The sequence below is a fragment of the Catharus ustulatus genome, chromosome 2 (assembly GCF_009819885.2).
Source record: "Catharus ustulatus isolate bCatUst1 chromosome 2, bCatUst1.pri.v2, whole genome shotgun sequence".
NCBI lineage: Eukaryota > Metazoa > Chordata > Aves > Passeriformes > Turdidae > Catharus > Catharus ustulatus.
In genome coordinates, this window is record NC_046222.1 from 13,615,467 (window position 1) to 13,631,835 (window position 16,369).

At 35.2% G+C, this 16,369-nt stretch overlaps 1 protein-coding gene across 2 annotated transcripts in view; it reads left to right on the forward strand.

Moving 5' to 3' along the window:
- The window catches only part of NCAM2 (neural cell adhesion molecule 2), a 266,003-nt gene that overhangs the window by 206,271 nt on the left and 43,363 nt on the right, over positions 1–16,369 (forward strand). For both annotated transcript variants that reach the window (XM_033087058.1, XM_033087059.2), the window contains exons 13-14: positions 14,202–14,321; positions 16,232–16,353. In XM_033087058.1, coding sequence (XP_032942949.1) covers positions 14,202–14,321; positions 16,232–16,353 — 242 coding nt within the window. The remainder of the gene's footprint in view (positions 1–14,201; positions 14,322–16,231; positions 16,354–16,369) is intronic.

Consider the following 16,369-nt stretch of genomic DNA (forward strand, 5'->3'; position numbering starts at 1 on the left):
TAGACCAGGCTGGTCAGAGCCACCTCCAGCCTGGCCTTGAACACTTTCAGGGATGGGGCATCTACAACTGCTCTGGGAAATCTGTGCCAGGGCTTCACTGAAATCAAATGGGAGAATTTCTGTGTAGATTTCCCCTGAGATTTCAGAAAAAAAAAAAAAAAATTTTGCAAAAGATACAATTTCCTATTATAGAACAAAGCAATTACTATTTAGTATTATTGAAATTGAGAAGAAATCTAATAGATGGGTTAGCAAGAATTCTCTTTAATTACATCTTAGGTTGCAGGTTTTTCTGCAGACTCCAGTGTCCTTACTGCTTCTTTTATGTTGAAGCATGAAAGTATGTACCCCACTGATTACTAAAACAGTTTCCCAGTGTAACAATGCTTCACCATTAAGCCAGGAAGACTTTCAAATAGATTCCTTAGAGATACAAACCCCACATAATTTAGTAATTTTCTTAATGAGTTTAATGATTAAGGAGAATATATCTGTATAACTTGTAAATCAAACAGAAATAAATTGCAAATAGTTTGGTAGGCTAAGTCAGCCCTCAAAATTACTTTCAGAGTTGAAAATCTTCAAGGCAGAATTCATTAATTTTTACTGCAAGCTGCAAAAGCAGAAGGAAAAATGCATTCATCAGCCTGTCCCAGAGGGAAAATACATCTTGAGACATTTAATTCCTGGGCATATCTGTCAGATTTGACTCTCTATGACATGAATTGTGATCACATTCAGTTCAACAATAACAGTTACTATTCCTGAGGAATGTTTATGCTTTTCTGGAATGCTATGTATGTACTCCACAAATCTAGAAGTACCTGAAGACTCAGAGGTGTTTGTATCTGTTAAATGATGGCATAAGCCATTCAGAAAACATTTCTGTGTCGTGAATTGAGCTTTAGGATATGGTTCTTCATTTATCAGACTGTTAGGTAGGCAGTTTAAGAACAACACTAGACCCCAAAAATATATTGTTGTTTTATACCCAACTTTTTTATTTTCTCATCTTTATTGTCACATTGTCAGATTGACTAAAATAAGTGTTTTCATTTCAGAAATTGTCCATTTTCAGTAGGCAAGAATTGGTGATATTTTCAAAAAAATTTTGAACCATTCCTCCTATCAGTTAATATACCAATGATACTATTGAGAAGCCTAAACTCTTTTCTTTTTCCCAAATAAACTGAGCATTTAGCTTGATTCAAAAATAGTTTTCTCAACTTAAAACCAGCTTTGAAATTACAAGAAGGCAAGAATTGCATATATATACATATATTATTATCTATAGTCTTGTAAGACCTGATACAAATAATATGAATAAAAAATGCTTTTTTTTTTTTTCTTTCTGAATCGTAATTCTTGGGATAAAATGGTATTATGCAATTTTCCAATGAAATTTTCCATGGTAAGTTGTCATTAAAAAAAAAGTGAGAGAATGTATGCAGTTTTATAACCACTATAGACTACAATTAAATGTGAGGACAAAGACCACTTTTTATCCAATTTATTTTGTGTATATATCTGCATGTAAGAAAGCTATTCAACCTTTTAATTCTCTCTCTATACTAATTTTGGCTTTCATCCAAATCTTTGCTGTAAAAGACTTTTGTGGTTGTAAAGGTTGAACTGTAAATAAATGTCTTAAACTAAATTACATGAATGGATTAGAGAGACTGGAAAGTGAGAAGTGTAAAGGGAAAACTATGTTCAAATATTTCAGGTTTTTATACAGACCTGAAACATCAGGAGAAAGAGATGTACTTTCCACATTTAAAGGTGAATAAAATGTCATGAGAAGTGAAGAGAATCCAGACAATTTACTGCACAGCATGAGTTCAGAACTAAAAGCAACTGAGTTATGCAGATATAACCACTGTCTGAGATTACTCTTTTTTTCCTTGTAATTCTGTGTTTATAATTGCATTTAGTCAACTAGTCAAAGCTCATTGCAACTTGTGTTTTATGGTTTTCTCAAGACACAGACTTGAAAATCTGTAGCAACAAATGGAAGATACTTTGATTGCAAGAGTATGTAGTAAATATTTTGATCAGAAATTAAATGGAGAATCAGTCATTCCAAACGTATTTCACCTGATGCTGTTGCGATAACTCCGGTATATTTCCTATTTAGACCTTTCAGGCTTTTCATAACTGCACACTCTCAAGCAAATTTATGGTGAACAGCTGATCTGATGTAAAGGTCTTGCTGACATGCCTTGTAAAGGTAAATCTTGTTTAGCAATGAGTGATGCAGTGCAGTATTGGGTATGAATAACTGATAAATGAGACACATGGTGCAGCTGCAAATTTTGCCTTCCAAGTGTGTATTGTATTCATCCACATTTATTGTACATTGCTTGTCTACTTGGAAAATGATAAAGTACATTTATGGAATATTTATGTGTATATAAACTTCTGCTGCACTTTTGTAATACAAAATAGAAAAGTGCTCCAGGATGAGAGAGTATTCTTTAAGTATTTTCAAGGTCATTGAATGACAGAGTGGTTATGAATAGAGCTCTCTTTCAGCCACATACAAGAATAGCATGGACTGATCTGTACTACATTTCACAATATCTTTAAATTAATCTCTTTTTTATGACCTTTCACCTGTCTCTACATTTCTTCATTTCTTTCTTCATTGGTAAGAAATAAATTATAGTATACAGGAGTAGGATGGAGATGAAGAAGAAAGTTATGAAGGAAAATTATCTTTACGTGTAAGAAGCAAAAGAACAGTTCTTGAAATCATCGTGTCAGCCTTGAGGTCTTTTTGTTTACAGAGTAGAAAATGTTAGGAAAGACACATTGGGAAAATGGCCTCTGTGGAGATAGCAGAAATCAGGAGCTGCTTTATTCTGATTTCAAGTGGTGGTGGTTAGGTTTCTGCCAGCTCCTGAATTGGGTAACAGAGCAAGTAGACTTTCTTTTCCTCGCACTTTGTGTGCTCCACTAGAGAAAAGGGCATGGCTTAGAGGAGTGAAAGACAGAGCTCCTGTGTCAGACCTGCTTCTTAGGCAGATCCAAGGCTGCAGCAACTTAAGTGAAAAACGTCATGCAGATTTTACACATTCTATTAATTACTGTTAGGAGTAGAATCAGAGGGAAATTGAAATGATGGAATTTTAAATAAGTCTTAATTGAGAGACAAATCTTGCAAACAGATATGAATTTACCTATGAAAAATTCTGTGCTTCTCTGAGCGTAGTATTGAAAACATTCGTTCCCTGTGCTGTCAGGTATTCCTTTGGCTTACCATTAGGAATTTCTGAATTCTTAACATCTGCTTTGTTTCACTGTAAGAGTACTAATGTATTTGCAGTAATGGGAATTTCAGGTCCATCTGGTTAAGAAAGGCCTCTAATTTGTATATACTATCACAGTACAGTTTTGTAACAATATAAGAAAACTAGTGAATTACATTTTGTTACACAAAACATCTTTAATATGTTGTAAAGCTTCATAGGAAAAAGAAATTTTAGCTCTGCAGAACTTTGCTGACAATAGGAAGAAGGTGCAGTTGTTACAAGTATTTTTTTTTTTTTTATTTTTTGGACTTTGAAGGCATTTTGGCCACAACAAAACAAAACAGAACAAGAGGACACAGTCTAAAGCTGCAGGAGGGGAAGTCCAGGCTGGACGTCAGGAAGAATTTTTTTTCATTGAAGGAGTTGTTAAACTTTGGAGCAGACTACCCAGGGAGTGGTGGTAGAGTCACCATCCCTGGAGCTGTTCAAGAAACAAATAGATGTGGCAGCTGACAAAGTTGCAATCAGTCAGAGCTTGGATTTATCTCAGAAGTCTTTTCCAACTGAAGTGATTCTGTGATTTTCTTTTTTTTCTTTTTTTCTTCTTCTTCTTCTTTATTTTCTTTAATAAAAAGAGAATATATTTGACCCAATAATCAATGATTAGTTCAGGATAAGTTGCTAGTTTAGACCCGAGTTTCACCCTGATATATTAAGAGGAATCACTAGCATCTTCAGATGACAAACAATGTGGATTTACTACACCATGAACTAGTGCACACATTCAACAGGACGTATTGCAGGTGCACCTCATGCTTAGAAGAAACAGCTTTTGTCGGCTATAGGGGAAGCCTACCTCACCTTCTGCTCAGGATCTTTCAGTAACAAAGAATTCATGGGTAGAGTTTTGAATGTAACATGCCATTTTCAGCTCCAGCTTTGTGTTGCAAATACCAGATGGGATGGAAGACACAACAGGAACTTCACTGTAGGAACAGCAAAAAAAATGGGCAGGAAAAGCTGACATACAAGTAATTCTTTCTGCTCTGCAAGGGAGAGTAAGAGATTCTAGTTTCTACCATGGGATAGGATCCAGTTTGATTTATACAATTGGGGAATGAGACAAATTGGCATAGCTGCAGCTAGAGTAGAAGAAAAGCAGGTATGCATTCGTAACTAACTCCTGCCTCACCCCTCTAAGTATACTTCCTTCTTCAATAATCCAGTTTCCAAACTTTGATATAAAACAAAAAATACATAGTACCATTGCCTACAAGCTAACAATGAACATGTTTTTGTAGTCTCCTAATAGATGATTTTGTTTATTTTCTGGGTTGTCTTCCAGTAACCATTCTTTTCAGCCTTGGAGAGTATTCAAAAAGAGAAATAAGCAATAGGATAAATGAGAGTGTAAATTATCTTAATAATTTATTAGTGATTGCCCTTCTGCATTGAGAATAAAACAGTTACTATTTTACTACATTTTGTAGTATTTTGTGTTCACTCAATAAAATATTACTTAGAGGTCTTAATTCTGCTGTTTTTCTGGGTTCATATTGCTGACGTAAGTTTGGTGTATCCAATGGCCTCAAATTTTTTCTTACAAGATAATTTTAAAACTAATGTCACAGAAATTAAATTTGATTAATGAAAATGTTTAACTTAATCAGGTTTTATATCTAGCAGTATAATTTGTACTACTAAAATTGCAGCAATTATAATGACATAAATATTTAACAATGAACCCTGCTGAGAACATTAGTCATATGTTAGAAAGCATTTTGAACAATACTTTCTTTTCACATCATAGGGGGAATATCTGGTAGAAGTCCAAATCCTCATTGATTTCACTGTATTCATTTATTGTTTCATTAAAAACTTTTTAGTATAGTGCTTTTCAAGTGTCTGGCTGCTCCTCCAAGTAAAATCTTTGCATTAAGAATTGTACAATAGTTTTATAGCAGAGGGTAAAATGGAGTTCCAAGAACCAAGACAGTATTCCCCTTTAATTTATAGAATCAGAAAATTTGGTTGGAAGGAATATCTGCTATTTATCTGGTCCAAAGTCCTGCTTGCATCAAGGCTACTGCCAGTCCTAGGTCAGGTCAGGAGTGGTTTGTCTAACTCAGTCTCAAGTCCAAGGGGTGGAGATTGCTCACCATCTTTTCTTGGTATAACCTGTTTCAGTGCTTCATGTGTATCAATATTTCTAATACCTGGTCTGAACATACCAAAAAAAGTGCAGTCAATTTTTCTAAGGACTGTGCCAAAGTTCACCAGTCCCCATGAGATCCAGAATTTGTATTGACTAAATTATTGCTTCTAAATGCTATGGCAGGAAGCTATTATCCATCATTGGACATGGTTTAAATTATTGCCCGATAAGTTGCAACACTGTAAAACACTAACAGTGCTATGCACCCACATACAAACACACACAAAATTATAAAAATATTTATCAAAAGCTTATTCTAAAGCACTTATTAAATTAATAAAATCAAGGGCTAATGAATACTGAGAAGACACCTGACACTCTGAAAGTTAAGTCATTCAAAGAGTGTTTGTTTTTGAAATGCATTTGTATTGAGTGATTTTGAAGCTGAGTATATATTTCCATTTTTGGCTATTGCATTCTGTAAAGAATTCTTTCATTCGTGATGCCTTCATTTAGTTTAATGAGATCTTACAGGGAATATCAGTTGTTTGAAGGACTCTATAATCCTGAACTTTATGTGTAGTGGTACTTAAGTTTTTAATCATCCATTCTTTCTTTCTCCTCACCTTTTCCTTCTCTCTTTTTCCTTTCCCATTCTTTGACTTTCCTTTAATGTCTACAAGTGCCTTTTATGGAAGTTGGCTGCATTTTTAGAGATTTGCTATTAAGCAGCTGGCTTGGTCATCAGAAAGGTAGTCAAGGAAATATAACTGAAAACTTGGAGAAAGTGATATTAAAGAGGGTGTGTTTGAAATATAAATTCTAATGTTGTAATGGTGATGGGAAACAAAATCTATCAAAGCTAGATCCTGGTTGCAAACGGTTGCTGATAGGATGCTAATCAGTACAAGTGACAGGATTTGTTCATTCAATATTCTATACTATTGTCAGATTTCTATAACAGAAAAATTTGAAGAAGATATCAGGATAATATGGTATATTTTATCATTTCGAGTACAAATATTTTTCTGTAAACCTAAAGCCTAAAAATAATACCTGCCTTTTTTTTTTTTTTTTAACACTGCATAGGTGATTTATTTTATATGCAATTCTTGCAAGTTTGTTTCTGTTCTGAATAAAGTTGTGGAAGGTTTACTGATGCAATGATCTGTCTCAATAGATTGTTCTTTTGTTCCAGGAATATTTTCTTTTATTCCCTGTGTGCTCTGCTGTTATTCTGATTAAATACAGGTTGAACTAAGGGTGTTTTTTAAATAAATGAATTTCTAAAGAAAATCTATTAATACCTGAAGTTTCTGGATTCATGCTGATTCAATGTATAATAAATTGTCAAATTTTCTCTTTTCTAGACACTTGAATTTACACTCCTGCTTGCTTTAACTGTGCATTTTGTAACTATAATTTTTCCATAGATTATTTAATCTTTTCTGACTAGTTTTATTTCAGAAAAAATAGGTATCAAAGAAAATCCCTGAACTGGGATGCTACTTTTGATTCAGTTTTTAAAGTGGTGTCCCTAAATCCAGCCCAAAAAAATTAAAAATTAATTTCATGGAAGAAAGGAACTTAACATGGTAATTTTGTTTCCATGTGTTATATATTAATATTAACAAAAATATTCAAGCCATTTCTGCCAAATGCATTTTAATGTCAGCGACTGAAAAGTGTTTTGTAAAGAAATTACTCATGTTAATGAACATTAGATTATATTAATTACACCTGATCTACTCCACTGTATATCTTTATTCATGGGTTATTATTTGTATTCACAGTTAAATAAACCACTAATAGTTTTTTGATTTTTTTAAATGTAATAATTATACATTATAGTGCAAAGAATTATGGAAATTCTGGGAACAGAACCATTTTATCTGATTATTAAAATGGTTACATTTGCTTTTGATGTTTAGGGAATTACTTAAAGTTAGATATTGTCTCCAATTTACCAATGATTTCACTGACAGTATGATTTGCTATCATTATCTTTTTTTCGTAGAATACGCAACTTGAAATATTTTCCTTATTAAAGTTCATTTATTTGTGTTAGCTGAATTCTGACATTTATAGCCAGATGCTTGAATGAGTATTTATGAAATTAATTGTTATTTGGGCAAGGCAGACAGATGGAACTGAGACAGCCTGGCTGTTTCTGCATATGAATTAACATTTTGTCTATTGTGTAGCAAAATCCCTTTTTTATTTTTTCCCCTGTATTTCTCCCCCGTGGCAATTTCTAACTTCATTCTGTCAATATTTCTGTGAGCTAACTGTGAGTCTCAGCTAGAAAAAAGAGGTTTTATACTCTTCCTCCTACTGTGCAAACATACAGAATACATAAAGCAGTTGTTGCTCATCCCAGGCAGACAGATTTTGGGCAAAGTTCCTCATATTCTGTTACATCTAAAAGAGTCTCAGACATTTGTACAGAATCTTATTACTTTTCCCCCTTAAGTTGCTCACTGCTGTCTTCCCATGACTTTTTCTCCTGCCCTTAAAAGAGCATGAATCATCATCACAAAGAGAAACATATCTGAACTTAATAAGAATGCTATTCCTTTTTTTTCCCTCTGAAAGAGATTCAGGTATTTCTCAGGGACTCAGTTTTTCCTTGGGAGTAGTAAAATAATGAGTTATAGGTGCAGCAAAGTGCTGTTAAATCAAAGCACTCCACTTATTAACATGCACAGCAGTCAGGTTGCATTCATCTTCTGTAGTAATATAGATTCATATTAAAGGGAGAGAAGCAAGAAAAAAAAGCCAAACCATCCTCAAATTTGTAATGCTTCTTTGACAGAAATTTCACCTGCCACCACAATGTCATATATATAGGAGTGAAGATGTTATTTCAGCAACAATAAGTCTAAGCTACTTTGTTTCAAAATAAATTTATATCCTTTTTCAGTTAGATCTGGCATTTTCAAGGGATTGAATTTGGAATTGGAAAAGCATTGTTCAATGTAGCAGATACCTCTCCAATGAGAGCAACGTAACCATGTGGTGTTGCTGCTAATTAACCTCATAAGAAGATCCACTTTGGGATTAATGTAGAGGAACTGTGCTGCTAGTTCCCCTAGCCTTCCTTTCCTTGGTGATGGTTTGTACAATATATCACAATTCTTAGAAGGTTTCTTCAGATTACTTCAGTGAACAGACAGTTTAATATGCCAGACATTTTCCTCTCACTCTACTGTAATAAAGTAACATAAACAACCTACCCTGGACCAGAGAAGCAGCTGGGGAATTTTGTTTTGGTTTTACTGACTTGGATTTATGGTACAATTTATTTCACAGCAAATCTTGTGTTAGATTTTGCTTTCCCATGGTTCATTTTGATAGCAGTTAAAATTCTGCAACAATAAAAAGATCTTTCCTAGATGAAATGCTTGCAAGCGGTATTTTAAATAGTATGAAGTTCTGCATTTTTTCTAACAAATTTCTGTGGTTTCTTTTTTCTTGTATTGAGTTATATTTTTTAGTTCATTAGATTTGCTTTTAAATTACAAGAATTTGTGTAATAAAAAGAAGGACTTTATACTTAATGTTGCTTAAACTTTAACTTATTATTACATAATAGGTTAATCTTAATTTTTTATTCAGTAGGGTTTAATTCTTTTCTATTACTGCATTTCTTTTTAATTTCTGGTTGACAAAATTTAAAAACTCCACAAAACAAGCAACAATATTCATGGCATACCTTGTCAAAAATATAAATAATTTTGTATTAAAGCCTTAATATAGCATACTAAACCAAAACAAATATACCTGGTAACTTCTTGTGTCATGATGTCCTCCACGGGTACCTTGAGACTGAAAGCTTCACTTATTAATGAATAGCTCTAAGCTCTGAGTTGTTGTGCATCATGTTAGTTTATTAATTAACTAACTTAAAGTAGATAATTTATTTAATTTGGAGAGTTCACAGGTGATTGTTCTGCTTTTCCCTCTTTGGAGTATTCCTTCCAAATCTACTCCTCAATCTAACCAGTTGCTATGTGAATAATCAGAGCAAAATCAATCTACAAAACTGAATTCTCCAGCCAAAGCTCTGAAAGAAAGTGATTTCACTTTCAGTATATCTGGAACTTGATATAAATCAATAAACATCAATAAATAAATATAATCTACACATATGGTATGCAGTGGACTGGTTCTTTACACATTTATGCACTGAATGTGAAAGAAATCAAAATATCCATTGTGGCCAGGGCTATTTTCCGTGAGAAAAATTTATTTGTATATGGAAAGATTAATAAGCTGATTTTATACTTAAATAACAGATATACACATTGTAAAAAAACTTAACTAGTTTATGAAGTATTTTTTTCTCTGTTCTTCTCTCTATTATGAAGTATTTTTTCTATCTCAACTCCTACCAAGCAATGAAATTTTAATTTCTCTTAGATTACTTTTCAGTCCTGCACTTTTTTTATGCTCTGTGAGACAACTTCTTTATCTTAATTACTCAAAGTACTCTTTTACAACTTGAGTATGTATTCTAATCCAGAATGGTTCTTTTCTTTGTTTTTTCAGAAGGCCATGTTTATAACTTTTCCTACATATGTAATATATGCACATCACTCCATCATTGACACTAAGTGGGTCCAGTTTTTGAGGACATACTACATTAACAGATATATCTGGGTTAATTCCACAAATGTAATTGCAAAAGTTATTTTATCTAGATACATAGTGCTGTGCAGGGGATTCTAAAGTATACACTGATTCTTTAAATACTGCATATATAATTTTATTCATGTCCATAGGTCCCAGGAGTGTTTAGAAAATTGCATCCTTGTGTTTCATGTAGCTAACACATTTGCATTTTCTTAAATGTAGTCCCATAGTCATGCTTTTATGCTGTTTAAATTTTGAAAACATTTACAGTAGCACTAATATCTGGTATGCCCTAAGGTTTCTTTTCAGTGAGATTATTCATCCTTGGAAAGTAATCATGGCTGAAAGGCAAGTCAAATACTGCTACTGCTTAGTTAAGTTTTGAATTTCATCCTAACAGAACACAGTGTTATATCTCCTAATTCTATTCTTATTCTCATGATGATACATTATTTTTTCATGACATGATTATACTTCAGAGTTCAATAAAACATGCTGGAAGACATACAATTCTACTGCTCTATTTACAAGAAAACAGTTATGTTTCAATGGCAAGTTCATGCAAAATGCCCATAATAGAGCGTGAAATGTAGAAGTTGCTGTTTTTCCAAATTCATTTAATCCCTTTAGCTTCACATTTAATAGGAACTCTGTCAGACTGCTGTAGAAACTAAAGAAATAAAAAATCTAATAAATCTGGACTGAAAAGAATAACAGAGTATGGACATAAATAATTATGCTTTCATTGAATGTATAACTTGAATAGAGGGCCTAAAGCAACTAAAAAAATGTTCTTTTATAATGAAAAAAAAGGCTCCCTAGGGACTGTGAAAGATACTACTGGCTCTTTTTTAAGATATTACATTTCTACAGCCGCTTGTAAAACATTACAGCCCCTGCTTTCTTGGGCAAGACAAATGCTGTTGTGCTTCTAGTCAAGTCCATCTAATTTCCATCCATTCCCCAGTGTGAATCTGACATATGGAGCTGCACATCACAGCATCACAGAGCTGGCAAACAGCAAGCAGGCAATTGCTGGAGAGACAATAAAAGGAATATTTCTTCTAAAGGCAGAGTAATGCTCCAAGAACTCTGCATGGACACAAATTTCCAAGTGCATACTCAATATTGCTTTTTAGTAAATACAGTATTATGATACTATATATAATGTATTCCCCTAAATGTTACCAGAGTCCAACATTGTTTTCCTGGATTTTACTTCTAGATTTACTGTTGTATTCTTAGTGCCTTTTTAGCAAGCTTTACCCATTTTCTGCTTCAGATGGCATCTTTAGGTAGAATCACAGAGCTAGGTTGTGTAAATGATCACTGTCGGTACTTTAGTCTTGATTTCTGAAATCATGTACTAAGTTCCCACCCCTTTGCTTCTCAAAGTTTTTGTTGTTGTTGTTGTTGTTTTTATATTTTAATTGCTATTATTATAATTATTTTATGAATTTACATATACCTCCTCTGAAATTTGTACAAAGCTGCCTAATTCTCTTTCAGGTCCTCAGCAGATAACTCAGATCTCTTGCTTTGATCATCATAGGAACCTTTCATTTTAGGTCTTGAACACATTGTTGAACTGGCAGACCACAGCACCAAGAAGTCACCATCAATGTGCATGTAGCTGCATTTTGGAGTGTAGGTGAAGGACAGTTGATACTGCTGTCCATGAAGGGAAAATGGCAAGTTATGAACTGTATGAAGGTGTTTGGAACACACATTATGTGCCAGTTGCCAGTAAGGAGGATGGAAAAGTTCCATAATGTTTTTGTTAGATTCATGTCTCCTATGTGGGACAGGTTGACCCTGGCTGGATACCTCTTGAGCACCACAGCTGTTCTATCACTCTCCTGTGACATTTTCCTTCCTTCCCATCTTTACTTCCTCCCCATGGGAGACAGGGAATGGGGATAATGCTCACAGAATTCACAGAATCACTGGGTTGGAAGAGACCTTCAAGATCATCAAGTCCAACCCATGCCCAAACATCTCAACTAAATCATGGTACTGAGTGCCGCATCCAGTCTTTTTATAACACATCCAGGGATGGTGACTCCACCACTTCCCTGGGCAGATGATTCCAGTACTTTATCACTCTTTCGATAAAAATCCTTTTCCTAACATCCAGCCTAAATTTCTCATGGTGCAGCTTGAGACTGTGTCCTTTTGTTCTGTCAGTGGTTGCCTGGAGAAAGAGACCAACACTACCCCAAGGTGACCACAGCCACCTTTCAGGGAGTTGTAGAGTTATGAGGTCACCTCTGAATCTCCTTTTCTCCAGGCTGAACAAGCCCAGCTCCCTCAGCCGTTCCTCACAGGGTTTGTGTTCCCAGCCCCTCCCAGCCTCGTTGCCTCCTCTGGACGCGCTCAAATGTCTCAATGTCCTCCCTGAACTGAGGGGCCAGAACTGGACACAGCACTCAAGGTGTGCCCTCACCAGTGCTGAGTACAGGGGAAGAATGACCTCCCTGCTCCTGCTGGCCACACTATTCCTGACACAGGCCAGGATTCCATTGGCCCTCTTGGCCACCTGGGCACACTGCTGGCTCATGTTCAGCTGCCATTGACCAGCACCCCCAGGTCCCTTTCTGCCTGGGCACTGTCCAGCCACACCATCCCCAGCCTGTAACACTGCAGGGGGGTGTTGTGGCTGAAATGCAAGGCTCAGCACTTGGATTTATTAAACTTTGTCCTACTGGACTCTGCCCATTTATCCAACCATTCTAGGCCTCTCTGTAGAGCTCTCCTACCTTCCAACAGATTGACACGCACTCCCATCTGCAAATTTACTAATGAAAGACTCAATCCACTCATCCATGTCATCAATGAAAATATTGAACAGGCCTGGCCCAGCACAGATCCCAGGGGACACCACTGGTGATTGATCCCAACTGGATGGAGCACCATTCACCACCCCCCTCTGGGCCTGGCCATCCAGCCAGTTCCTAACCCAGCACAGAGTGCTCCTGTCCAAGCCATGGGCTGACAGCTTTTCCAGGGAATGCTGTGGGAGGCAGGGTCAAAGGTCCTGGTGAAGTCCAAGTACACAACATCCACAGCCTTTCCTGCATCCACCAGGTGGGTCACCTGGTCATAAGAGGAGTTCATCAAACGTTTTTCCTGCTGCTGCTCAGGGAGTGGAGTCCTTCTCTTGCTCCAGCATGGAGTCCATCCCGTGGGCTACAATTTTCCATGAACTTCTCCATTGTGGGTTACTCTTCCCTTGGATTAATTCTTCAAGGACAGGCTACTTCAGTGTGTTTCCCCTGCAGGGTCACAAGTCCTACCAGGAAACCTGCTCCAGCATGGGCTCCTGGAATGGGTCTGCAGGTCCCTACCAGGAACCTGTTCCAACACAGGCTTCCCACAGGATCCAAACCCTCTCTCAGCATCCATCTGCTTTGGTGTGTGCCTCTTCCATGAGCTTCAGGTAGATATTCACATCCCCATGGTTTCCCATGGGCTGCAGGGGCACAGTTGCATCTCCATGGGCTGCACCATGGGCTGCAGAGGAATCTCAGCTCTGGCTCCTGGAGCATCTCCTGCCCCTCCTTCTGCACTGACCTGGATGTCTGCAGGGTTGTTCCTCTCACATCCTCATCCTGCTCTTCTCTGGTCACAAATACATCTGCACAATAACTTTTTTACTTCTTAAATATGTTGTCACAGAAACCTACTGTCACTGATGGGCTCAGACTGGGCCAGCAGTGCTTCCATCCTGGAGCCAGCTGGGATTGGCTTTGTCACACATGGGAGAAGCTTCCAGCACCTTCTCACAGAAGCCACCCCTGCAGCAGCCTCGCTACCAAAGCCTGGGTGTGCAAACCCAGTACACTGTGCTCACAATCTGAACATAAAATATTGATTCCCATCAAGGTCCTTAATTGTTGCTTGTGGCTTCTCTACCACTGACTTCACTGTTCCTTCAGAAACATAACTTTCTCAGTCACAACAATGATTTTATGCAGATAAAAAAGGGACTACTAGCACTCAACAGAAAAAGCTAAGTTTGAGACCAGTGTATTGACAGAATACGAGACTCCTTAATTTACAAGCCAAGAAAGCAAATAATGAAATTGTCTTACTTTTCTTTTTATAAATTTATTCCTTTGTCAAATTTTATTCCTTTTTTTCTGTCTTTCCTTTAGCTATGGTTGTTCTGAGCAATTTGGAACCAAATACAACATATGAAATCAAAGTAGCTGCTGTAAATGGAAAAGGGCAAGGAGAGTATAGCAAAATTGAGATCTTTCAGACCTTACCTGTCCGTGAGTAATACTTGTGCTGTTTAATGAAAATTATTATTATTATTAGAATATTCTAGATTTGAATTATGATCCACTGTAGATAATGTTTCAGTTTTGTAATCCACTCCCCAGTGTATTATCTCAGTTTTTACTTTTTTTTCTTCAGAAATCATGTTTTGTTATGCCACCCTTTCAAGAAGTATGAGTGAACTTAAATTGGGGAATTTATCCCATTATCTTACATTTTTGAGATTCAGAAAGTCTTTATTTGATATAATGGATCAAAGACCACAGAGAGATACTAGAATAAGGAATTTTTCTCATTACCATTCAGGATATTATCCACGTCTAAGAGAACTGAATTGGCCATTTCTAGAGATATTTCTTCAGCAAACTATGGTGCTATTGTTCTGCAATTATCAAACCTCAAACAGAAATCTTAAGCTATGGAAGAAATGATGAGAATAAATTGTTTTGTCATAACTATGACTATATACAAATGAGAAATTCTATTAAACCAATTCTGTATCTGTAGTAACTATAGGCCAGAGATTTAGATCTCAATATTAAGGGAAAATGAAAAATATTTTTCTTAAATTAAATAGAAACAACAGTAAATAAATTAAATACACAGAGAGAAGCAAAGCAAAGGAGCTACCAGATGGCAGTTTATAGTAATCAAACAGACATGTTGAAATACATCAGGAGCTACTGCCAGACCAGTCTGTCATAAATCTGGTGCAACTGAACTGTTTCCTGAATAGGGCATTACTCTGTGTAGCTAATACTGGCGCTAAGGGAATGAACAATAAAAGTAATGTAACTCCAAAGACCACAAAATATTTCTGTGATATTATATTAATTATATTACATTACATTACATTACATTACATTATATTATATTATATTATATTATATTATATTATATTATATTATATTATATTATATTATATTATAATATTATATTATATTATATTATATTATATTATATTATATTATATTATATTATATTATATTATATTATATTATATTATATTATATTATATTATATTATATTATATTATATTATATTATATATTATATATTATATTACATTACATTATATTTATTATACTATACATTTCTTCTGTCCCAAAGAGTAACTTGGAAGCTTTCTAATTTGTTTTTTTTCATTGAAGCCTATGGATACTCTAAACATAGTCCAGGACAGATAAAATAGCTTGATGGAAGAATTAAAGAAACTGAGACATTTTTTATATAAATGTATGTATGTATATATGTGCTATCTGATAGAAAGCTAAGTGAGTTTTCTGTTGTGATCTAAGTAAGTTTATCCTTACTTTAATAAGTGCTAAACACAAATAATACAATTATTTCTAATGGAACAGTATCTCTCTGAGTAAATGCCCATTTACAGATATTTGGAAGATAAGACACTTCAGTATGTTCATTTAGGTTCTCTTAAAAAATGTAATAAGCATTGCATATAGAAAATATAATCTGTGAATTTTTGACTAGGGAAGGGTCTTAAAGTGACTGTTAATCTTTTGATTGCACGGTTAAGACTATCTTTATCTTTTTGTTATAGCTAAGACAGTTATAGTTTTGAAAATATTATTCTTTATATTCACTCTTGATTTTGACTTCTCTAAGAAGTTATCCTTTTTTTTCTAATCTGACTTGGTGCATTTATTGGAGAGTAAATTTACATTTAAAAACTGTATTTCAGTTCAGAAATCTCACATAGGATTAAAGGTTATGCTTAAGTTATGGATGCTTGCCTGTAGGAGAGTGTCTTTTAAACTCCAGTGTGAGTAGCAGGCTACCAGCCTTGCTGTATTGATGACTGAATGATTTTGGAAGAAATTCCATTTTGAAGTGTTTAAAAAATTCAATTTTTATTATTGTGTACTGTTTGTTTCCTTATTTAGGGGAGCCAAGCCCCCCTTCAATTCATGGACAACCAGAGAGCGGCAAGAGTTTTAAACTTAGCATAACTAAACAAGATGATGGAGGTGCCCCCATACTGGAATATATTGTCAAATACAGAAGTGTAAGTATTTCAGTTA